The 25,515-nt window shown below is 30.3% G+C and overlaps 1 protein-coding gene and 1 long non-coding RNA gene across 2 annotated transcripts; one reads left to right on the top strand and one right to left on the bottom strand.

Annotated features, from left to right (window-relative positions):
* Nucleotides 1-611: 611 nt before the first annotated feature.
* Nucleotides 612-25,515, bottom strand: LOC117177054 (peptide transporter family 1). The gene is made up of 9 exons (XM_033367521.1): nt 25,232-25,515; nt 14,004-14,082; nt 13,627-13,855; nt 12,233-12,507; nt 9,795-9,877; nt 9,295-9,714; nt 6,092-6,320; nt 3,902-4,479; nt 612-2,205 (listed from the first exon to the last, which is right to left on the bottom strand). Exons 1-9 carry the CDS (start codon nt 25,256-25,258, stop codon nt 2,014-2,016), a joined length of 2,112 nt encoding a protein of 703 aa, XP_033223412.1. The 5' UTR covers nt 25,259-25,515; the 3' UTR covers nt 612-2,013.
* LOC117177055 lies at nt 6,254-21,589 on the top strand. The gene is made up of 3 exons (XR_004467659.1): nt 6,254-6,345; nt 18,913-19,006; nt 21,405-21,589. It is a non-coding gene; the product is annotated as an uncharacterized LOC117177055 (long non-coding RNA).

Raw genomic sequence — 25,515 nt, 5'->3', positions numbered from 1 at the left:
AGGTTTGACTGTAATTCTATATTTATACCGACTGCACTATACGGTAGCGAGACGTTGACTATCAGGAAAAGGACAAGAATGAATTAACGCAATGAGATAATCCTCAAAGAATTCGGTATAGAGGAAAAGCTAGTTGACATACATGTGAAACAATTTGGTTAAGATATTTTGGGCATGTTGAGAGAATGAATGCTGAACGATTAACCAAACATGTGTATCAAGGTAAAGTGATAAGGTAAAGTGACCGTGTGCTCATAGGAAGACCGCGGAAAGTATGGCTGGAGTGTGTAAATAAGACCCTATTATTAAGTTAATAGTATATAATTATATTACGTATTATAATATACACTCAGAAAAAATGCGGGTTGAACCAGCCAGAATTCTGGTTAATTCAACTATAAATTCTGGTTAAACTTATCATAAGTTTCTGGTTAATATACATATTAACCAGAATAGTTTAAACCAGAAAATTAAAAAGACTAGAATTCATTAACTAAAATTTCATAGTCATATTAACCATAATTTCTGGTTAAAATAACTAGACTTTTTTAACTAGACGCGTCTAGTAACTTTAACTGGAACTTTTTTTGGACTGTATATTATATACTATACATTATACATTATATTTCATATATTAAATATTATATAATATTATACACCAAATCTCTCTTTCAGTCAAGTGTCGGGGGTTGCCTTCAAATGGCCTTGGACTGATTTCGGGAGGACAGACACGTAAACAGCGAGGGCCGCCTGACTCGTTTCCAATTGGAATATATATCAATATATATAATGTCGCAACCGCTCTCGCCCCACTCCCCTGAGAAACTGCGCGGGCCAACAGTTCTAGGAAGGCTGAGAACTGGGCGACGGAAAGCGAGAGTTTGGTGTGGTATAATCATATTTAAATAAATAACACAGGAGTTCTAGAACAATTTAAAATTCTATATTCCCTCCCCCACATTACTCCCTTTCTCCCCAAGTGAGTCACGCCTACCCCGAAACGGAAAATGGCTTAATGGTATAATAATACTATAGATTTAACAAATATATAAATCACATACTGAATAGTTTGAAATTACTGAAAATTTTAATTTCTCGACTTTCTTTCCAAAATTGTAGGCCAATATTCTCCCAAATTTGAACGTTGCAGAATCTCCCGCATTTTGAACTAAACCAGTCATTTTAAAGTTGTAAAGAGCTGAGATTTTTGAAAATTCTAAAAATATGAAATATCCGATTTTAATTTTGTCAATATATTGGAAACGTAATCCTTCAACTTTGGTTTCACTGAAAATTATATGCGTCCAATATTCAGTCTTTCCGAATTAAAAGTCTTTAATTTGAATTAAATTTTGGCATTGAATTCCATAACCACTAAAAAGAGTTCAAAACCGATAATTTGATATATCAATATTACATTTAATAGTTTGATTCAAAATAAAAAAAATATTTTATGGAACTCTTCACATTAATCTAAACTCCAAGCTCTTGTATCGATCGTAAATTTCTACTTTATAAAATACATAGTATGTTCCTATAACTCGTGTTCTTCAATCTTCACTTAAGCAGAATCCCTAAGAAATTTTCCATCTCTGCATTTTTTCTATTTATTTGCAAAATTATTTTAGGTTTCATCTAAAAGCGAGGAGAAAAAGTGAAACTATACAATTTTCCTACTTTCCCTAATAAGTCTTTTAGAATAATTAGTGAATTTTTTATCAGTGTTTTGACCACCCTGGAAAATAGTTAAAGGTTAATGAATCTCTATTTCTAGGTGGACTGTATGTAGTATTATATTTTTCTTATCTTCATTGACTGAAAATAGTAGAAAGTAAAAAAATAACGATCTAAAACTATGTGAGGACAATAGAGTAGTATACGTATTTACAGAAGCGTATGTATTTAGGAACATTGAATTCCTATAGATGTTTCGATGTTTGCAATGAATCTCGTGATGCGGAGTATGTGTCAGATGTTCTTCTTGTAATTCTGCGTTTTGAGTGTATTATTGTATCACCGTTCAGTTTTGTTCCCACTGTCGTCCACAAATGATGAGTTCACGGATCCAATTTTTTGATGCATGGGGATATCATTACCTTCAGTTTCCTTATCAGGTTCTTCAACGTATTTGTAAAATTTAGCCATCAAAGCAAAGATCAACATATCGATGACCATCAAGCCACAGAAAAGTAAAAATTCGTACGACTGAAAAAAATGGAAGAAATGTTAGCTTTTGAAACTTTATTATTATGAGAATGTGGCAGGAATCCGAAACGTTTAAGTTGGACTTCAGTTTAAAAGAAATTAAACGCTCTAGTCCGGACCCAAACCATTCAGGAATCCTTTAACCTCTCGTTTAATCTAAAAGGTTCCTTGAATTATAATTTTGACATTCATAAATTTGTTTGGCGACCAAAAGGAGAGAGAACCTAAAATCGTCGTCGATTTCACATAAAAAGTTGTTAGAATCAAACAAAGAATTCACCTGAATTTTTTTAGAATTTTTGGAGCAATTTTTTAATTTTTCAAAAATTGACAAATTGCAAAATCAAAAAAATTATTTAAAACTTTCTGAGAAAATTCTCACGTATTCTTTGAGTGATTCTAAGAACTTTTTCTTCTTTTAATTCTGATTAAAACAATCAGAATTCTGATTACTTTAACCAGAAAAAACAGTAAGGGTATATTTAACCAGAATTCGGGTCGATTTAAACATACATTTTTTTGAGTGTAGGAGAAGATAGTTATAACCTTAATAATTTTTCGAACAATATTATGTTTGCTAAATTGAATTAATTATCATCTCACTATGAGTACAAAGTGGACAAAAAGTGAAAAATTTCACAAAAACTACAACTATCTAGTATTATTCTAGGAGAATACAGTGATAAATAATTCTAAATTGTTAAAACAAGTATGTTTGTTAATTTGCATTAATTATTACCTTACTCTGATTTAAAGGTTGAAACTAAAGTGTACTATTCGGGGAAACCCACGACTAGCTTTATTCTAAGAGAAAATTGATCAAAGTAATAATAAATTGTGTAAACAATTTAGATCATCATCTATTTTGGGTAGAAGGTTGAATTTTATGCTATAAGCAAGCAGTATTTAAAAAACAGCAACAAATAATTATCGCCAAAAACTCGAAAAACCAAATTTCTCATATAGGGTTTTTTTGGGACCCTATAAAACAATCTTATGGGACAATATTTTAATAAATAGGTTCTGATTCGTATTTTGTGCCTAACTGTACAGGGATATAACAAGTTTCATCTTAACTCACCTAATATTGACGATTCTGAATAAAATATACAAAAACGTTCTTTTTTCTTATGGAAATACGTGTTAAACTTAATGAGGCTTATGGATCCTCTAAATCTCTTTTTTTCTTTAAATGCATTTACTTTTTTGTAGAGTGAAAAAAATATCCGGGCGATATTCATGAAAAAAATAATTGATTACAAATTAATAACTTTGGATTACATGTTGATTACTCTGTATTAAAAGTGGTTTATCTGATATAAAAAAACAATTGTCTGGTATCAAAAGTGCATTACTCTATATTCCAAGTGGATTATCTCGAACTACAAATAGATTACCCGGAATAACAAGTGAATTGCCTGGGATTACAAACACATTACTCTGGATTACGAATAAATTTTGCCTGGAATTACACATTTTTTTTAAGGTTACAGGTGGATTACTTGGGATTATAAATGGATTAGAAGTGGAGTTGTTCCCCACTCGTTGATATAATTTTTGAAAGGAAACTAATATATAATATTTTCCTCAAAGTGTAACTTCTGAACCACTGTGATTTCTGGGATTGAAATTTGAATTTATTAAATTAAACTAAAATGATTGTACTTTCAAATAGTTTAAAAATGGCTAAATTCACCTGTTTCATCAAAGAAGTCTCTGCAATGATAATTACAATAAGATTTCCAAATGCTACTGTCAGTAGCCATGCAGCTTGTAATAATGACTTCATACTCGTTGGTGCTTGGGTGAAAGCAAATTCTAATCCTGTCACCGAGAACATGACCTCTCCCATGGTGATGACTATATATTGAGGAAGTAACCACAGCATATGGACCCAATTATCTGGCGTTATGGTTATCACTTTAGCCACCTTTATAGTATTCGAAAGATAACCGACTATTGTGTAAACGCCACCTTTTTTGAAATTCACTGATTGTAAAACACGTGTTTCATTCAAATATATATCGAAAGTTCCAGCACTAAATTCTTCTAAATTTGTCAGACTTAAGTTTTTTGTTAGAATAAATTTTGCTTTAGTTGTAACATCTTGAACTAATTTTAATGTCCCACTTTCAGTGTCTTGAAGTGATACAAGTCCTCGAAGTCGGAAATCCTTGTCCTTGGCTTTTTTTACTGAGTCAGTGTAACTAAAATCCAGGCCCGTTCTTGTAATCACCCAAGATGTCGCTTCAGCTTCGGTCACTCTGATCTTACCTAAATATTTTATTTTTTATTTTTGCATGGAACTTTCATCAGTTTATTCATACATAAGTCGGAGCTCAATTTTGAAAGAGCTTAGGTTGAAAGTGTTTTAAGCATTGATTTTGAAAATTGTAAGGTTTTAATGCTTCTAAATTTCTAGGTGGAGACTCTTTTGACTTTGAATTTATTTTCCAATTTACAATCTACATTTTAAGAAGCTACATTTAAAATCCTGTATGATTCAAGTTTTCTACTTTATATCGGAATTTCAGAGCAGTTTTATAAATTTGTAATTTCATCTGAATTAAGTATTCCTTTTCAAAAATTTAAAGGTACTTTTCATGCCCAAAATCAGAACTCCTGCAATAATAGTTTTTCTATTATTAAAAAAATTAAAATAATATTACTGATGATCCAATTTCAGATAGGAAAAATTCTCTACAACTCTACTTTTTCCAATTTTAAAAGTAAATTTTTCTATGGCTAAATTGTTAAAACAATGTTTTTATAGATACCATTTTTTAAACAAATAAATATGTTCAGATTATTCACTTATTTTTACAATTGAAAATAGTAGAGTTAAAGGGAAAGTGTTCCACGAAAAAATAAACAATATTTAATAAAAATTCAACTATTCTGAAAAAATTGGTAAGACGCGACAATAAGAAAAAAATGAACTACAAAAACTATTTTTTAAATAATTTTTTTTTGTAAATTGTACATTTTCTCATGAAAAATAATGTATTTTCTTTTAAAAGACGTGACTGATAACACCATTTTAATTCTTAAAATCACAGAAAACTTTTTTCTTGTAGAAGCTTGATTTTTATCACGCAAACTACCTTAAATGCTTTAAATGTAGACAAAAGATTCAAAATTAAATGCTCTTAAAATTAATTCGTTCATTTTTAAAAGCTTAAAACCTGCATTGCTATCAATTTTTGTGAAACCTTCAGCTTCAGAAAACTTCCTATATTTACATAACTTTTTATGTAAATAGCTCGAAAATATTAATATGAATCATGCAAAATTAAAAAAAATACTATTTTATGTTACTTCGCAATTCGAAGTGTTTAATTTTTAGTGCATCTATGCAGAAAATTTCCCAATTAAAGCATTTACTTTCAAAACCTAATATTTTCAGTCTTCAAGCTAAAGAATTTAAGCTTTTCTTTTTGAATTTTATTTAACTTTTTTTTGGTTTAAAACCGAAAGCCTTTTATGATTTTAATTTTTCCAAATATAAATATTTCGTGAATGACAATTTAAAACTTCGATTTTTAATTCTTTCAAGTTTTTACTTTTTAAACATTTAAAATGTCCGATTATATGAATGCGTATCAATGATTTAAAATCCATATTAGGTATTCAATTAGTTTGAAAATGGAAGATTCCATTTAAAATTTTTTTCAATATACCTGAATTATTTAAACTTTTCAATTTTTAATTCACAATTTAACGTTTAAATCCTTCAAATCATATATTTCGAAATTTAAATACTTTTATTTAAATATCCCTTTTTAAACGTAGATCGATTTATAACACTGGAAATTGAAAACCATTCTATATCACGAAATTTAATTTTCCGTGATAATTTATGAATTACTATAAAAATAATGCTCACCTCTTGTATCGCCTGATTCAATAGAATATTTATCTTTATGACAAGATGCGAAATTGGCTGTGAAATTTAATTCGACAGATCCCTTTGCTGTAATGTCTTTATTCTCCCAAAAATCCAGTGCTTTGATCTCGGTTGTTTCATTTTGAACTGTAATTGGCACAGTGCAATTCAAAGTATTAAATATCCTTAATTGTGCCGAACCAGCAATAGGAACCACTGCATATGTTTTCTACAAGTGTTGTAATTTTATAAGAGTAAGTTTAAAATATACACTGAGGAAAAATAATATTCAAATTCAACTGAAAATCACATGAAACAATAATTAATTATTTCGACTCAATAGAAATTTTATGAATTCGACAGTATATTAATTTGAATCAATAAGTGCGCAAAATTTAATGTGTACTTCCAATTCAATAACATTGTTCCTCAGTTTATCTTTACATTTATACACATGTTACGGTCAAAGAACCTGACGCATTTAAATCGCTTATGATTTATTATTAAACAACTAATAAGGTATTTTGTATTCAAATAAAATGTCTTTAATAAGTTTTAAAGTGTTTTTAAAACTAATATTCAATTATTTAAACAATTACTATTTCTTTAGATTTTTTTCGCTCGTAAATCGTGAAAAGTTACAATTTTTCGGGATAACTAATACAGATGATGAATGTCAAGAATAATATTCTTTGCTTAACATATTGGGTAATTATTTGAACAAATATAATTTTTTTAAACAATGTATCTCCTGTTAATTGCAAAAGGTTTTTTTTCTAGAATGTATGACACAATTAACAAGTTTGAAACCATTTTTCATTCTGTAAATAGTGAAAAGTTATTATTTTACGAAAGTATTGTCCTAGGTAATGAATGTTAAGAGCGATATTTCTTTATCAAAGACATGGTGCACGAAAATAACGAAAAACATTTTAAAAAAAAAAATCTCTTCTCCACAATAAATATCACTCTTGACATACAATAGCTGCATCCTTAGTTCCCTAAGGTAATAACTTCCGAGATTTACATGGAAAAAACATTCTGTACACAAATAAAAATTGTTTAAATTATTATAAACTGTCTTTCATAAAAATTATCACTCTTTACATGCACTAAATGCATTATTGATTCCAGAAAATAGTAACTTTTCAAGATTTCCTAGGAAAAAAATGTTTGAATAAATGAAAATTGTTTAAATAATTTCCAAATATCGTGAAAAAAATATATTACTCTCAACCTTGGTTAAATGTGTCAGTGATTTCAGAAATTAATAACTTTTTACAATTAACAGGACAAAAATTGTTTTAAAAAATAAGTGCCAAATATCTTAAGCATGAAATATTATTCTAGAAACTCATCAACCGTATAATTTCTCTCAAAAAATGATAACTATTCAAGATTTCAAAGAAAAAAAAATTTTTAAGCAAATAATTGTTTAAACAATTTAAAATTAATTCGAATATACTTTGAAACTTGACACTTATAGAATGAAAATAATTCATGTTAAGAAATAAAAAATGAAATACCGTCTTTAGCATGAATTTTACATTAAACTGCTGTTTTTTATAGAACATATGCCCTTGGTGAAGCCATTGTCGGGCAACCAAGAATTTGATACATAATAATAATTAATAATTCATGAATTCAATCATGAAGTCATTCATTCATTTACAATTTTTTGAACATTTTACGGACACAATACAAGGGGTTTAGGAAAGGGGGAAGGGGGAGTTATTGAGTGGAAAATTTCTCCTTAAAAAGTTCTTAAGAAAATTCAATTTACAAAAAGTTAGTTAAAAATACTTCTTTTCACCACTTTTTTGAAAACCTAGTCTTTCCCGTTTAAAACCCCGTGTTGACTTTAAAAGCCCAGGGGCTTTTTTACGGTTATGAATTTTGACTACCCTATTGTAAACACAGAAAATCTGGTAAAATGAAAAAACTGTAATTTGATAAACATATTTTTAAATTATTCAACATGATATATAAATGTAATATAAGTGAAAAAAGTGTAAATCTGTTTGAAAAACTGTTATAACAGTTTAAAAAAATTATATCTAAAAAAGTCTGAATTCTTAAAAAAATAATGAAAGAGTCTAATAAAAATTCAAAAATTGAGTTCGCTGAAAAAACATTCCAAATTAAAATTAAAATTTTTATTATTTTTAATGATTATTCTGAAGTGGAGAAAATTTTTCTATCACAAAATTTGTACTAAAAAATAGTTATTTTTGATCATTAAAACATATACATGTATTTATAATATTTCTTATTAAGAAACCCTATTAAACTGTGTGATTTTATATATGGAGACCACCACTCAGCGTGTAATGAAACCGAGATTGATAATATGCGAGGAATACTTGAAAATTTTTTTCAATAAAATCCACCAACAAAGCAGAATTTTTTTGCCATTCTTCCGAACTTGCAAGAAATTTGAAATTTTGTATTTATAAATGAAAGTCCATGTCTGACTTAAATTTTCAGAAATATTGTATTTTTCTCAATCAATGAAAAAAATAAGAATTACTAAAAATACCTTACCCAAAGCTTCAACTTTTCAGGATTAAAAAAATGGAAAAATAATTAAATATCTAAAAATTTACATTTTTAAAATTTTAGCAGGTTCTCAACAACTTATTAGAAGCAAACTTAGCAAGTACTATAAACTTATTATTTTTTTAAACAATCGCAACAACTTTACAAAATAATAATAATTTTTCATTGAGCCACAGTTAAAATAAAAAGATTGACAACCATGTGTTTTTATCGATATTTCAGTTCTCAACCCTCATTCTAACTATTATGCAAGTTTTGTAATTTGCATTCAAATTAATTGCACATCTAGATTTCTTATTATATAATAGAATTGTATGTACTCTAAAATTTCTAGAAATGTTACTTTTTTCGAGCACTTATTTAATAAAATGGTTGTTATTTTTTAAATTTTACATGTGCATAACCTCTCAGAGGGTTACACTCGACTTTAATCATTAGGGAAGTATTTTTTATTTAACTGAAAAGTTTGAAAAATATTAGATTTAAAATAAAATTTTTCCCCTGCAGGCCGGCCTATTAGACAATTAGACAACAATGCTCGGCCATGGTTGACAATGACCGGCCATTTTCGAACATGGTTGATTTCATTCTTTGTGCGTAACATATATATTAATATAAAAGTTGATTAGGAAATTTTAAAATACCTCAATTTGAAATTCGACTAGAGCAGATATGAGAAACGAAAAAGCTGCTAACAGTCCCCCAAAAGTCAGTTTCTTCAGTGGCGTGTTGATGATGCGCAACTTGTTGAAGAGAGGATATAGGCATCCATTGAAGAGAGGAATAAAAACAAGAATGAGAAATGGATTCATAATCTGCATTTGATCAGGTTTTAATGTTAACCAACCAAGTTCGCCATTCATATTCACAGCTTGAAAGGTCCACCTGGATCCTTGTTGATCAAAAAGTGCCCAAAAAAATGGCAAAGGCAAAAAGAGTTTCAGCACTCTCATGGTTGCTTTCATATCCTCAATCATTTTTGGGCTGTACTTATCATCCGCATAATCCAACCAGTGCTCTCTTTTATTCTTTTTTGAAGTAGCAATTTTCTTCTGTATGGAGTACTGAAATTCAAAATAAAGTATTTTTAATCAAAACAAATAAAGTCCACTAATAGAATATAAAATAGCAAAATTTTACATACTGTAATACATCTGGAGGCATTCAATACCACATTGCCTTCAGGTTCTCTAATCTTGTATAGGGGTTTGCCAAGAAGGAAGATTACTAAAATTTAATAGATGAACGTCAGTTAAAGATGTTCAGTTCGGACAGTCCACTTCAAAGTGGAGCAATTTTTGAAGTAATGTAGCAAATTAAGAAAAATATAGTGATTGTAAATTGAAGGCGGGCAACCAGATGACCAACAAAATGGAAATTTTTCAGAGATTCGAAAAATCTATCTGTAAAATCGAAATCGCTGTTTAAAGATGAAGCAAAAGTATACTCACAAGCTAAGTTCTATTACTGAACTGAGACCAAAAAGTGTAATTAAAAAAAGTTATCCAGGTTCAAGAAAACGGATGTGGAAGTTAACAATCAGTATGACCAACTTAACGTTCATGTAGGCTTTCAATGCTTTCAAAATATGTTTTCAATATTCGGTATCAGAATTCGGGTAAACAAAGTTTGATGTAAAAAATTTAGCCGAAAAATATCATATCATAGTCCGACATACATTTTTTGCTAAAAAACCGAAAAAAAAAGAAAATATAAATTTTTTATTTATTGAATGATAATAATTTCAAGAAATATCAATGCTAAATGGAAGAAAAAATATCTTATTACGTTCAAATTTTTGTTGAATTTTAACTACAATTTTATTAAAAATCATAAAGAAAATGATTGTATCAAAAAATAAGATTTCGTAACAATCTTTTTATGACAATGCGTATTTGATTTGTTAAGAATTTTTTATGCAATTAACCTAACTTTGGTCAAAATGTTGGTCATCTAGTTCTGTACTGCTATCCTTCAATTGAAATTCATTTTTGAATAGATACTAAAGCTTACTTCGACTGTTCCGTGAATATGGAATCAAGATCAGTTCATTCCGTATAAAGAAACAAGTTACGTTTTTTCTATATAGAGGATTATGGGGCAAAACGGGACGATTTGGCTTGAGGATTTTTTTTCATACTAACATACATTTTTCCGCATTCAACAGTATAGGTGCCTTAAACAACTAATATTGCAGCAAACAATCGCGACCTTCGATTTTTGCATTCAGCAGAAATCGAAACTAATGCGCACTCCACTATAGCTCGCACGATGTCCCGTTTTGCCCCAGCCCATTCTGCCAAGAAAGTAGTTTTTCCAATATGACTCCTGAAAATCGCGATAATACTCGCAATCAAAAACGCTTCGGATGCAAAAGAAGGGCTATTAAATTTACAACAGAATTTCAATTAAACAAACATTTGTATTAATTACAATGAGTTGAAAATCAGTCAAAATTAAAATTGAACACGAAAGCGATCCATGATTTTCATAACTTGAAATGTAACAACAAAATGATAAAAAATTAACACGGGAAATCTTGGGAACGACTCAAAACAAAGTTCCTACAATTTCCAGTAGATTGCGTCACACCATACAATCGTCCCGTTTTGCCCCTGTCGTCATTTTGTCCTATGTTCCCCTAAAACATTAGGTTAGAGTTGCTATATTTATATATATCGAAACAAGTCTATTTGTGACAATTCGCTTTTTTGAAATAAAATAATCTAGCATAATATTGCCATGAATTCTATAAAATTTAATGACCTATTGCAAAACGGCCTGGTTTTTGTTTATTTCATCGCCAAAAGTCCAAATGTCAAAATTGATAAAAATGAACTTGATTCCATATACGGAGCAGCCCGAACCTGACTTTTGATACGGAATAAACGTAACTTGTTTCTTTATACGGACTTATCTGAAAATTACTTAAGGAGTAATAGCTCCAGGTAAAATTGTTTATTTCACAAGAGTTATTGACCTTTTTGTGTTTTCACTACAGTATAATCTCTAGATAATTTTTTTGTATTAAAAACAAACCAAATAGAGCTGTGCAGAATTTTTTAATGAATAAAATCAGAAGGGAATAAGAATTGCAGCTTTTACTTACGGCTGAAGCTAAAATGCAAAAATCAAAGCAACTGCTGTTAAATAAACCATTTTCACCTGAAGCAATTATTTCTGAAGAAGGAATAAAAAATTGGATTTATATTCGTCGATTCTATAGATCATTCCAATCCCTAATAAATTTTGAGATTGACTTAACCCTTCCGCTGTAACGGGGGTCTGTGAGACCCAGACAAAATTGGCTAAATCGGTATTTTTAATTCTTTATATGCAAAAATTTGTTTAACAAAAATGTGTTTCTGTTGCTGTTCAACTGATCCATAAGGTAGAAGACTTAATGATATTGTATACATAAAAGAAACCCTTGCGTCTCAGAGACTCTCGTTTACAACGACAAGATGCAAAAAAAACGTTTACAGCATAAGGGTTCAATTATAGAGCGCATCCTTTTGAGAGCTGTAAATTATTCTAAATCTGCAAAATCATTTTTGGCTTAAATTTTGTAAAGTTATTTACCTAGTGACAATGTCATTAAAGCAGCAGGAACGAAAAAGGCCAGGGAGAAACATGTCTTTTCTCCAAAACATGTAATATCTTCTCTAAATATCGGCGTTATGTAAGTGGAGATTAAAGAACCGGAATTGATAGCAAAATAAAAAAGCGAAAAAAAGGTAGATAAAGCTGCAGCTTGTTGTGGCAGGATAAATTGGTCACCTCCAAAAGCAGACACACATGGTTTTATTCCACCTGTTCCTATTGCCACTAATATTAACCCAAGTATCGCGAATTCTCTGGAAAAGAATATCGAAATTGGTAAAAATAAAATTAATTGAAGTCATTGCGGATTTTGTAGTTTTGTGGTCCAAAGTGAAAATGTGTGGAATAGAAATTTTTCTAGTTTTTAAATTAACTTCCTTTATTCAATAAATTCCATTTTTAAAAGAGAGAATTATCCACATTGAATAATATAACTTTTAAATTTCTTTTGACAAATGATAAAGTGAAATATCTTTGACAGGAAAAAATCCTATAAGTTAATGTTAAAAATATTAGTAATGAACGAAGCATCCTTAGACTCCGTCTATGAAAATGTATTCATTATCGATATCAGGAAATGGAAAAATAGTTTTCTATTTCATCCTCCTACATTTATATTAGTGTCTCCTCATTGAAGGAGGTTTTTAATGTCCTAAATTCCATACATACTTTTTTGACATATTTCGGTTTAATTCGACCCCAGGAACTTAAAAATCCTCCTTTTCCCTTTCAATTAGATGTTATTTTGTTTTTCTTTGAAAAATTTTAAAAAATTACCATGCTTATATGAAAAAAACTTTTTTGGTATTTGAAATACAACGATACTATATCTGATGAGTGATGTTGATATGTTTGTTTGCATCTTCGAGACGCGTCGAATGACTTTTTGGAGAACCTGCCATGTCCTTTTATGATCTAGTAATACTTATTTATAATTTTTCAAAATATATTGTTTATCTAGTTTATATGAGGAAAAAATAAATAAAATTATTTACCTTGTTTATAATAGGATTTTTTTATATTGTGACTATAATAGTATTGAATATGATGTATAATTATCCGCGTGTTCAAGACGCGTCGATGGACCTATTGATGAATCTTTGATGGCCATTCATGATCAATCAATGTCGATTTATAAAGTAAAAGAAGATTACATTGTTAACAAGCAAAAAACTTTCTTTTTAATTTAAAATATAACAATACAGTAAGCTGAAAAGATTTATTTCATAAAAGAAAACACAAACAGCAAAATGCTCATAAAATGATTACAAATAAATACTTCAAAGCGTTATCTTGTTTTATTGTTTCATAATTAATTGAATCTATTTATTATTTTATTTCGCCACTAAATGATAAGTTGAAAAAATATTTACCTTGGTCCAAAATTGAGCCAGGGTGTAGCGCTCGCAGCGAGCATAAGTTGCCCCACGGCGTAAACAATACTGATGTAAAAAATCGTTTTGAATTTTCCAAGAACTGAATCAGCCAACATGGCTCCGAAAATGGGTGTTAAATATGCCAACATTGCGAAGGTATGGTATATCACTGTAGATGTGTTTTCAGAATACAGAAGAATGTCATGGAGGTAGAGAACCAAAACCGCTGAAATATTTTAAAACTGATACGTCATTTAATTATGTAGTCTAACACATTAAATATTCATATATTAATATTTATTCTTAGATTTACTGAAGAAAATTAAACGGAAAATAAAATAATATATATTTTAGTGTGACAAGTAAGTACATACTTCGCATTCCATAGTAAGCGAACCTTTCGCAGAATTCATTGCTGATGATGAAGAAGACTGCCTTCGGGTACTTCAATTTCTGAAAAAGTGTACAATTATAAAAAATATTTCATTAATGCAAAAGACTGATGTATATTTTTTAACTTTGAATGTTTCGCAATTAAGTTGATCTGAATGATTGTAGAAAACCTATTTTGAAAGATAAATATTAGAAAGTGCAAATTATTATTTACGTGCCATTTTTCATTTTAGTGAAGTAAAGTATACTTTTTAATTATACATAACAAACATTCCTATGCAAGTAGACAAAGCTGACTTTTAAAATCTGGACGATCGATTGTTCAGTTTACGGTGCTGCCCAACGAGGTAGAGACTTTTTGTAATTTTGCGACGACGTTGTAATATCTAACTAGATGGTATCAAGAACTTCTGGTAGAAGAAGTTTACTTCTACACACCAACATCTGACACGCATATTCGCTTCATATTTAAAGTCGGAAACGCCCATTCCGCAGTGGCTGGTATTAGTATACACTATAATCTTACCGAACAAGGCAACTTGTCTAAACAAGAGAATTACAGATGAATAACTGGTTTGAACACGCTGTATAAGATCTTTACAGATATCCTAAAGAATAGAATTTTCGAAGAATTTAGCCTATGTGGAGAGAGATGTGCGAACATGGCTCGAAAAAAAGTGTTACAGGATGCTGAGAGAACCTGCTATTTGACAGATGAGTCTCCAAAGACGCAGCAGCCCATTATCGCGACCTGTCAATGTCCTGGGTTGACTATAGAAAAGCTTTCGATTCAACCTTTTATAGACTTATAATCTGTTTGTTGGATAGCTTGAAGGTTCATCCACACATAGGAAGATCGATATCCCTTTGGAAAACTAGATTTACTATCTCATTGAAAAATTTATGTGTGACTACGAACAACGTCACTTTCCCGAGGGGTGTCTTTCAGGGCGATACCATGAGCCCTCTGCTTTTTTGCATCACACTTGCCTCTCCCTCGCGCTACGAAATTTTTCTGGATACCTCTGTAGCGACACTAATCATGCCGAGCATAAGGTCACTCATATATTATATATATATGACCTGAAGATCTATGCTTCTGGTAAAATCAAACTTCAGAGTGCTTTAAATATAGTCAAGAAGTACACAGGAGAGATCGGTATGGATTTAGGATTTGACAAGTGTGCCAAAATTTATCTAGAGAAAGTAAAGATTATTATTGGCGTTCTTAAGGACCTTGAGCATGTGGATAAAAGTGTTATTAGATATCTGAACGCTGGGGAGACCTCTGCATAAAAGGGCGTACCTCGAAGCCGCATTCAGGATGCAACATCAGTAAAGAAGTCTCTCCAAAGCAGATACACGCATCTTCTTCCACAGATTTGGCCTTCAAATTTGTCGGCGTTGAACAAGGTATCCGCGACTAACATACTTGCCATCCCTGTTCTACTTTACTCGTTTGGGGTGGTTCAATGGACGAAGAATGAGCCACGGCCCTCGATATCACCGCACGTAAAATTATGTATATGCATAAGGGCTTGCATTTCAATTCGTCTGTTCCGTGATTATAGATCTCACGCCGTCAAGGCGGACGTGGACTTCTGAATCTTCAGTGCCTTTATAACCGAATTATTCTAAGTACAGCTTAGATCGTTGCAAATAGCAGAGATCCTCTCTTAAAAATAGTCAGGAACCACGAGATGATTGGCAAAGGAGCGTTCCTTTAGAAAGCTGCGGAGCAGGCGACCGAGACCCTTGGCCTGAATTTTAAGATCAGAAGTGAGGAAAGTTCATTGCTTCATCTACTATCGGCGAGAAAATTCGAGTCCTCTGGCTTTGACGTTGAATAATTATGTGAAGAAAAAATGGCAGGTTAATGAAAGAGGTATCATTTTAAAGGTGCAAATGTTGTACGTTAATGAGCCGAAAAGTGATATTCCAAAAAAATATTTGTAGCTTACACGTCTGAAAATACGATGAAACGTGAGGAAATTGTATAGCTTTTAAAAACGGTGAACTTTGAAGCATAGTTTTTTATTGAAAAAATAATAGGAAAAATCTGAAAAAATTCATGGTGGTACATTAAATATTTTTGAACAGATTGCCGTCGAAAAATTTGTAAAATATAAATAATTGTTCGTTTTAACAAACAAAACAAAATTTTTAAACAAAATCGTTTGTTTTTTGTTGTCTTCGTACAAATTGCGATATTTGAAGTCAGTTTTTTATATAGGAAAGCAAGCGCGAGAGCCCAGCGTGGTGCCGTTTTTTCAGGGGATCGTCCTCGGTTTTCCTCAGTACGATCTACCCAACTTGTGCCTCCGAGCCTCAATCTGGCCTTCAAACCCTTTCCCTGCATTGAGGAAAACCGAGGACGATCCTCTGAAAAAACGGCACCACGAGGGGCTCTCACACTTGGTTTCCTATATAAAAAACTGACTTCAAATATCGCAATTTGAACGAGGACAACAAGAAGCACATACTTCCTTAAAATTATAAATTATTACAGATAGTTCAATTAACTACCTCCAATTTAAATTACTTCATTATCTTCATTAGAACTGAAGATAGTGCGTTCGCATATTTATTCACAATAAACGTACAATTATTTATATTTTGCAAATTTTTAGATGGCAATCTGTTCAGAAATGTTTAATGTACCACCGTGCATTTTTTCAGATTTTTCCTATTATTTTTTCAATAAAAAACTATGCTTCAAAGGTCACTGTTTTTAAAAGCTATCAAATTTCCTCACTTTTCATCGCATTTTCAGATCTGTAAGCTAGAAATCATTTTTTGGAATATTACTTTTCGGCTCATTAACGTACAACACTTGCACCTTTAACATGATACCTCTTTCATTAACCTACCATTTTTTCTTCACATGCTTATTCAACGTCAAAGCCAGAGGACTCGAATTTTCTCGCCGATAGTAGATGCTTTACTTCTAAATGCCGAAGTAAAGAAAGTAGAGATTGAAAAATTCCGACATGCTCTTGGAGGTGCGGAACTATCAATGGATGGTTCGTAACCTTAAAGCTTTACCCGCGTGTCCAAAACGTCTCAATTTACTTACGAGGCTTATGCAGAAAGCTGTCATCCTTGGACCGGTTCGTCTTCTCAAGACACGAGGATTTTCCCGGTTTGTCGTTGTGATTTTATCGTGGCCTGTGACCACCCATCTTACGATCGTGAGACTTGACAATAGGTGTGATTTACCGTGGCTCTACTGGGAGGCGGTGGCTATATAGGGTGCCCCATACTCAACTGTCTGGACTGATATAGCTGTATAGAAATAAAAGTAATAAATCGAAAATTGCTTTTTAAAAAATCATTCGAACTTTTAGTTTTTGAGTTGTAAATTATTTAGTCTGAATCAATTAGAAGTGTTACTAAAGATAGCGCCGAAGTAGGATTAACGAGGGGAGAACAGCCGTCACTACACCACGTTGGACACCCGCTCACGTACGCACGACTGTTTATACTGCCCTCCATTTGGTCCAGCTTAAATATTTAATAACTCAAAAACTAAAAGTTGAACTGATTTTTAGAAAAGGAATGTCAGATTTCTTTCTCTTATTTATAGTATTTATAATAGTTAGTAAATAATGGATTCAAATGTCTATAAATCGGTGCGCTGGTCCCTCTCGAACTTACTATAAAGTCCTTTGTAAATATTGCAATCTTCTGCAGATATACAAGGAATATTTTTAGGTTTCACTTCACTTAATTTTGGAATTCCTTTAACAGCTACAAATTACTACTCAAAGTAGTAAACATTACAACAATTCGCGTATGTCCCTGCATTGCAAAGTACAAATAGTAAAGTATAGTATGATTCTTAACAAATAGTGCATAATTGAAAAATATTCTTGGGGATTATTAGCTATATGATTATGGCTACTTCTGTGACGTTTAGATTTCATGGGTGATGCGTTCGAGTGTAGGTGTGATTTAGGATGCAATGTTCAAAGCTTTTGAATTCACTAAAAATTAAAAAAATATATATTTCGAATCTTGAATATATAGCTCATAAGAACCACTTGCTTCTAAAGTTTCCTCGGAATTTTATATTTTAAATCCCATCACAAACAAAACGTTGTTTATTACTCCTGTAAAATTTCATTTTGTCCTCATTTACTGCCTATCAAATTTAAAACTTTTCTAGGCATTTCATGATTCATATGAATATTAATAAATTCAGAATAATGAGTATGAATTTCCAGAAACTTTGCAATAATGTTCATACTTCTGCCGGTAACTTTAGAGTCGGTAAATTTCAAGATATTTTTGGCAAGTTTCATTTAATTTTTAAGAATTCAGTTTTCTAATATAGATATCACGTCTCTAGCTGATTATCTCGTTTACATCGTTAGTCAAAGATTCTATGAAAGCACCACTAGGCCACTTTTTTAGGACTGCATTACTAGTCGGGCCTAATAGAAAACTTCAAAAAGACTTGATGTGTAGTACGTGAATTTATATCTTCTTCAATTAAACATGTTTTTCTTCAAGATTTCACCACAAAAACTTTGATTGATTAAGAATCATTTGATGCTACACATGATAGCGGTATAGGCGGATCTTATACAAACTATTATATAAAATATTCAGTCACTCTTGGATTTCCGATTAAGGATACTTTCTCTATAAATATTTTTGGTCTAGCTATTATAAGTAATCAATTATAATGACATGCTTAAAATAGCCAATTCGTAATTATTGCATCTAAACGAACGTGTACCGTCCCATTATTTCGTTCAGTGTAGGAGTCGTACTCACAGAATTAAATTATTTATATTAATTTTACACTTAAGAACTTATATAAATATATATTCTTATCAGACATTATGTTAAACTGAGAGCTGAAACAGAAAAATCGGATTACAGATGAATCGGGCAGAATCCGGCAGGAATCGAACACAGGCTTCCGCAATGACTGCAGGACGATTTTCCACACTGGTGAATCGAATTATAAAAATCGGTATTTCATCTTCCATATGAAGTAAATTAAAAAAAAATTATTTTATGTAATAAACATATTCATTCATCATTTATGTTTATGATGAATATGATTTTAGCGGTGTAACAACTAGCATATTTTACGTGCTCGGATTAAAATATATTGTCAATAAAAAGTACTAAAATTTTGCCCGTTTTTAAGGCAGTACATATAATATTAACTTTATGAAACGATTTGACAATATTAAAAATGGACAATTTCCAAATGAAAATCATTAAATTAAAATTTTCAAAAAAAAACAGTATAATTCTAAACATATTGATAATAATTTTATTGATGCATTATATGTTTAAATTTTGGACGTTAAATTTTGAGACATTTTTCCAGGTTTCCTAGTTTCTGCATTTAAAATTAATAATTCGTATTTAGACATATGTTATTCTTATTCATTAACTTTTCAGTTTTAATTACAAGTGATAATATGTATACTTAGGGTATTTCCGTCACTGATAAATATACTACCAAGATACACGTACTTATAAAATTTTTAAGTTTAAACCAAAAATAAAAACTTACTAATCACTTAACTCACTAATTTCGTGCGTCTGAAAATTCGTCTTTGGATAGCGATTAAATATCTCATTTTTAGTTTGAAAAGAGAAGCAACAACTTTTTTTCGAGATATGGAGATGGTGAATAAGAATTTTTTAAATTTCATTGAAAAAAATTATTCTGTTCCAAGAAAATAAAGATTTAGTGTGGCAGTATCACACGGTCACATTCAAACAGATGTGACGTCACCAATGAATGCAAATGAGCACCAATGAGACCACTTTAGCCGCCATGTTACTTTTCAAAATGTTGACCAATCAGGTTTCGCGGCCACCGCGGCTTTCATCTTGATAGTTGATCCAGCTTATTATCTAAGATAACCTATCAATGCTTAAAAACGCTAAAAACAAGAAGTCGAAAATAAAAGCCGATTCAAATGAGGTAAAAGATGAATTTGGAAATTGGCGGATTTCCTAAAGACGGTAGATTAGTAGCTAAGAAGTATTTGCAGCTGTATATGATTCTAGGGAGGATAAAGATTCGAATAAATTTTGTATTCCTTTACCACAACACATACAAACACGTCGGCAATGGGTAGAAGCTTTTTGGACAGACTACTTCAATTTTTTGTCGTAATTATTATTAATTATTATTCATTAATAATACATGAGAGCCATTTAGAAACATTTATACTTTAAAATTCATGTTTAGAAACCATTTATATTTTTTTTTATTTTTCATAATTTAGGTAGTTTGAATTTTCCCGCGAAGAATGTCGTCACAAAGATATAGCCAATCTATGCGTTTAGCGAAAAATGCCGCGAGCGGGAGTAATATTCAATCTTAATTAAGACAAAAAACATGTTACTTATTAAATAAAACATTCTTCCTTCTTGGAAAAAAATAATTACTAAAGAATCAAAATATCTTTTTTTTTCATTTCATGCAACATTCCCATTCAGGTCGGCTCAACGGGCAGGAAAAACACGGTTATATCCATGCATTTGTTATATAATCGTTATAATAATGGGGGAGAGGGACTCTATTGACGATGGTATGTTTTCAGTGCTCTTCTTCGGCTCGCCAACATGAATGCGGCACATCATTGCTCGCATACGACTCGTACTGTAAACATGCACTGCTTAATACATTCCCTCTTCTCCCCCTTGGCGTATAATATGCTATTATCTCAAATTGAAACGCATTCAGTCACTTTTCCTAATTATCAAGTGTTTGCTTGATAACGCCAAATATTAGATAGATATCAGGTGATTACATTGTTCATCATTTCTGACTTAATATCTGTAATCGATAGATTTTTTCGCTGTAACGCAATTTGGATAGTAAATTAAAATTGTACATCTCAAGTTTTAAATATTGAAATTTTAACTTTTGAAATAGCTGAGATTTTGGAGAATTAAAATTTTGTAAAATGCTGAGCAATGGCAGAAGTCAATTTTCAATCATACTGCAAGATTAATTAGCTTTAACTAATGATAAATTATTTCCTTGATAATAATTATGCAAGCAGAATTAAATATTTATCACTCATTGTGAAGACAAAACAATTTCCAGTTTACGGGAAAAAAATAAATGCTTCAAATTTTTTGACCCTGAATCTTTTGCTAACTTTAAGCTCATCTCTGAATTTTAGATTTAGACATTATTATACTTATAAACAAAATGCAAATCTCCAGGTGAAATTAGTTTCCCGAGAAGGTCAACAATAACTAAATTTAAAAATGAACATTCAAGTTGTTCTCATACATTTTATTGGATAATAAAACTGTATTCCGTAAATTATTTTACTTTAATATAATACTATGCAAGCCATAAGAATGATCTTTTACACAGATTTTGTTTATAGGTTTCGGAGCCATCATGCTCAAGGAAAATAGATAATTGAGAATTATGCTACAGGAAACCTTGAAGGTAACAGTTACTAGGGGACATAAAGTGGAATAGTGAGAATTCCATGCCCATAAAAATAATTTTTTTTTAAAATACTTTGTTTATCATTTGAAAAAAATTATTATTAAAAATAATAGAGAAACATGTTATTAGAAAAAATACAATCCGTTAAATATCTGGAGATCTAATGATCTTTAATACTTTTAGTCTAGCATTTTTGTTATATTGCAATTTATTATTTGGAATATACATTGTGTTTCTGAGGTCTATTTAATGTGTCTTACATCATTCAAGATCTAAAGGACTCACATGATCTTACATGATCCATGGTTCGAATAAAGGACTCGACCTCTAATACTGATTTATTATTTCTCCGCAATTTTGAAATTAAATAATAGAAAATTATAATATTGAGTGCGAAAGTGGAAATAAATTTTCCTTGTTGCAATCCGTTACAGCTGTATTCTAGTTCTTTTTTTACCACCTGCCACAAACAGATTTAAGGTCACGTTTTCTTCATGCTAAGCAGTTCTAGTCATAAATACTAACTATTTCAGACCAGATAATAAAAGTGTAATATTTTTTTCATGATAAGGATATAAAGAACAGTTTAAAAATTTTCAGAAAAAACTTTGAAATGTATAGTTTTGAGCAAAATACTTTCGAAAGACGGGTTTGATTTTATGTAATTGGATTACAATATTAAAATCAGAAATAATTTTAGCCAATAAGACATTGGCTCATAATTATTTATTCTAAGGGAATTTCGTTTACGTGATTATGATGTATGTGTAAGTTTATATAAGATACTTTATATTGTAGAGACAAATTGCTCTCAGAAATACAGGAGTAGTTTAAAAGTCAATGAACGGATGTCTACATTCTGTGTAATCGGTTACGTACATTTCTAGAGGTCAACACTAAACTTGTTCAAGTGGTTCGCTATAGAAACGCCATATAACGTAGTAGTATTTTTATAATGAAACCAGAAAAGAAATCACCAAATACTTTTGAAATCAGGATTTGAAAGTCCTGATTATTGAAACTTTCTTCATTGTCTTTGTTGTATTTTTTATTCTACATTAGGAGGAGAGGTAGGTTCGATTTGGATAATCGCATAATAATATAATTTGGACAAGATAATTTGGCTAATTTGGGAGTTTTTCTTTTACGATTTTCACTATAGCTACTGTATAAATTTCTTTAAACTGAGAAATAATTTTATAACTTTTGAATCACTTTGCAATCATCTTTCAGCCACATTCACGCCGTAATCCCTTGAAACCAGAGAATTTAATGATAATTTTAAGTACACAGGGTCTATATGTGCCGAAACAGTCTGGTTACTTTTATCAAAATTTCGGTACAAATAGTCTCGTTTACAGGTTCCGCTAATCGAAGTGAAAAACGTAAATATTCGTACAAACATTTCGGGACACGTAGCTACCGCCAAATATATCTAAAGAATTAAAATTTTTATTTAAAAGTATATCTTTCGTTGTTAATGAATTTTAATATATACAATTATTAATTTTTTCTCATTAAATTATTTCCAGTAAAATTTTTTTATTTTTTCTTATTTTTATTTTAAAGTTAATTTAAAAAATGCTATTGAAAATTGTTTAAACTGTCACGAATCGAATTTAAAGAATGCTCAATTTTGAAGTTTAATCAATTTAAAACGAATCGAAATTGTAATTTGGATATTCTTTAATTTGAAATTATTTGATTCATCTATTAAAGTTTCAATGCAAAATAAGAATTTTTTCCATGTTTGAACAGTTTTAATCAATTTAAGATTGCTTAATTGTAGACTCTTAAATTTCTAGTAATTTTATTTGGAAGATTTCCAGTTTATATGTTACGTAATTTTTTTGCTTACATTTAAAATTATCTAATATCAAGGTTAATATTATAAAAATAAAAAATGGAAGTTTTTTAACAACAAATAATAAAAGCAATAAAATAACGAAGTAGATGTTGTAGAAAATCAAGCTAGGGATAGTTTTGTTTCTATTCAAACTATAAATAAAAAATTACGTGAAATTATTCAAGGAAAAGTCTAGTAGTCTATAAATCATCAATACTCTTAAAGATAAAAGTTCAAAACAAAAACTTGTGTAAGTCATGAGGTTCAAATAAACTAAAATACAAAACTTATATAAGTTATTTTAAAATTATAAAACAATTATATCGGGGGCCTCTCAATAGGCTTACATAAGTATAATTGGCCAATGAAGTAAAAATAGTGGAAATAATAAAAAAGATTTCTTTAAATTTCAATACATTTTGAAATGGAAATTCTGAATTTGAAAGTTAAATATAAAATTCAACTTTCAAATTGGCAATATGCCAATTCTGAAGTAAAAAACATTGGGTATATATTATTGATCATAATCTTGAATAAAAAAATGTTAAACATGTATACTTCCGTAGCAAAATTATTTCAGGGATTTTCTATTTTTTTACATAGCTGTATTGTAGTGCTCACTCTTTACAAACAACGAGCAAAAAGTCTAAAGTACAAATCTTTTAGATTTATCAAAGACAAATGAGGACCTGATAGCTATATAATCTTCTATATCTTTTATAAAAAAACGATACAAATCTTTAATTAAGAAGCTAAAATATAAGTAGAAAAAAAAAACAAACCCGAAAATAGTTAGCAAATAGGTGATATAGGAAAAAATAGACAGTTTGCAAATAAATAAAATTTTTATGACATTGAGCATTATTGCAGTTTATTAAAGTTTAAAGATTAAAATTGCTTTATTTTTCTTAGAAAATATAACCCTGCTGTCCAATATATAGTAATCTCATATCCCTTTTCCGGAGATAGTTTCAAAAAGACTCCGCAGATAACAAATCGGTATTTTGTATACGATATTTAATAGGAAAGTGCACCCTAAAATTCAGACGTCGAAGAGGATTCTGTTCCTTGCAACTTTTCATAACTCTTCCAATAATTTTTAATTGTATTAAAAGAATTTTATGATTTTTAATTCTCTTTTAAGGTTTCTTAATTTTTCGATAAGTTCAGGTTCGAATGCATCACAACGTCAAGAGTCAGTCACATGCAATTATTTTTGTTTGACCATGACCTACGAACGTAAAAGCAGAATTTGAGCACGAGGTAAGGGAAAATAGAATCTACTGCTAGAATAAACAGATAAAAAGTCTTTTTGAAAAAATCTCATTGGAATGACATTTGATATGGATTCCAAGGCCGACGTACATCACTTCAAACCTTAATTATTACATACATACATCTTAATTATTTTATTTATTGCAACCAGTAAAACAGCACTATTCATTAAATTAAAAATAATATTACTTAAATCACCACTGACACCAATTAAAAGCATGTGATTCGTATACTGTATCTTTCTTAAGGAGAAGTAAAATGACTGAAAATATATTTTATTTGTAAAAATTGATAAAAAACGCTTTAGAAAATGAAAATGACCTCAAATTACATTTTTATTAGGCCGTGTCTACGTGTACCGAAATTTCGGTACAAATATCCGGATTTTTTCGATACCAATGAGGGGAGTTAGACAAGGGCCTAATTGTACCGACATTTCAGTACACGTAGACATTTTCTGTTTTATTATTATCTATTTCCATATTTCAAACATTTTTTTATACAATAAATGCACACCACATTGATAATGTGTAATGCTTTGACGATCGAAAAAAATGTTTACTTCTCATTATCATGATATCGAGATGACGATATTCATGACAATCACCAAAAAATTCGAAAACAGTGAGAAGTGTTACCTTTTGAACATGTGAAGCTTCCTCCATTATGGTAATTACTCCAAGAATATTATTGGTTTAAGTCACATGTATCACAAAATGCCGCAGAACTCTCGAATAATGTGGCACTAAAATTCAAGGTAAATCTAAAACAAACATTTTTGAACAATCGAAAATATAAAACGAAAGTTTGTGTTTTTAAATATAGTTTAAATGAGCGTCGCGGTTTTTTTTTCAATTGTTATGACATCTGTTACGTATTTGGAATCTGCACACCGCGACACTGTTCGCTCAACTGCTGCTAC

The sequence above is a fragment of the Belonocnema kinseyi genome, chromosome 7 (genome assembly GCF_010883055.1).
Source record: "Belonocnema kinseyi isolate 2016_QV_RU_SX_M_011 chromosome 7, B_treatae_v1, whole genome shotgun sequence".
NCBI lineage: Eukaryota > Metazoa > Arthropoda > Insecta > Hymenoptera > Cynipidae > Belonocnema > Belonocnema kinseyi.
The sequence above is the reverse complement of the archived record's forward strand: the minus strand, read 5'-3'. Positions and strand labels throughout refer to the sequence as shown.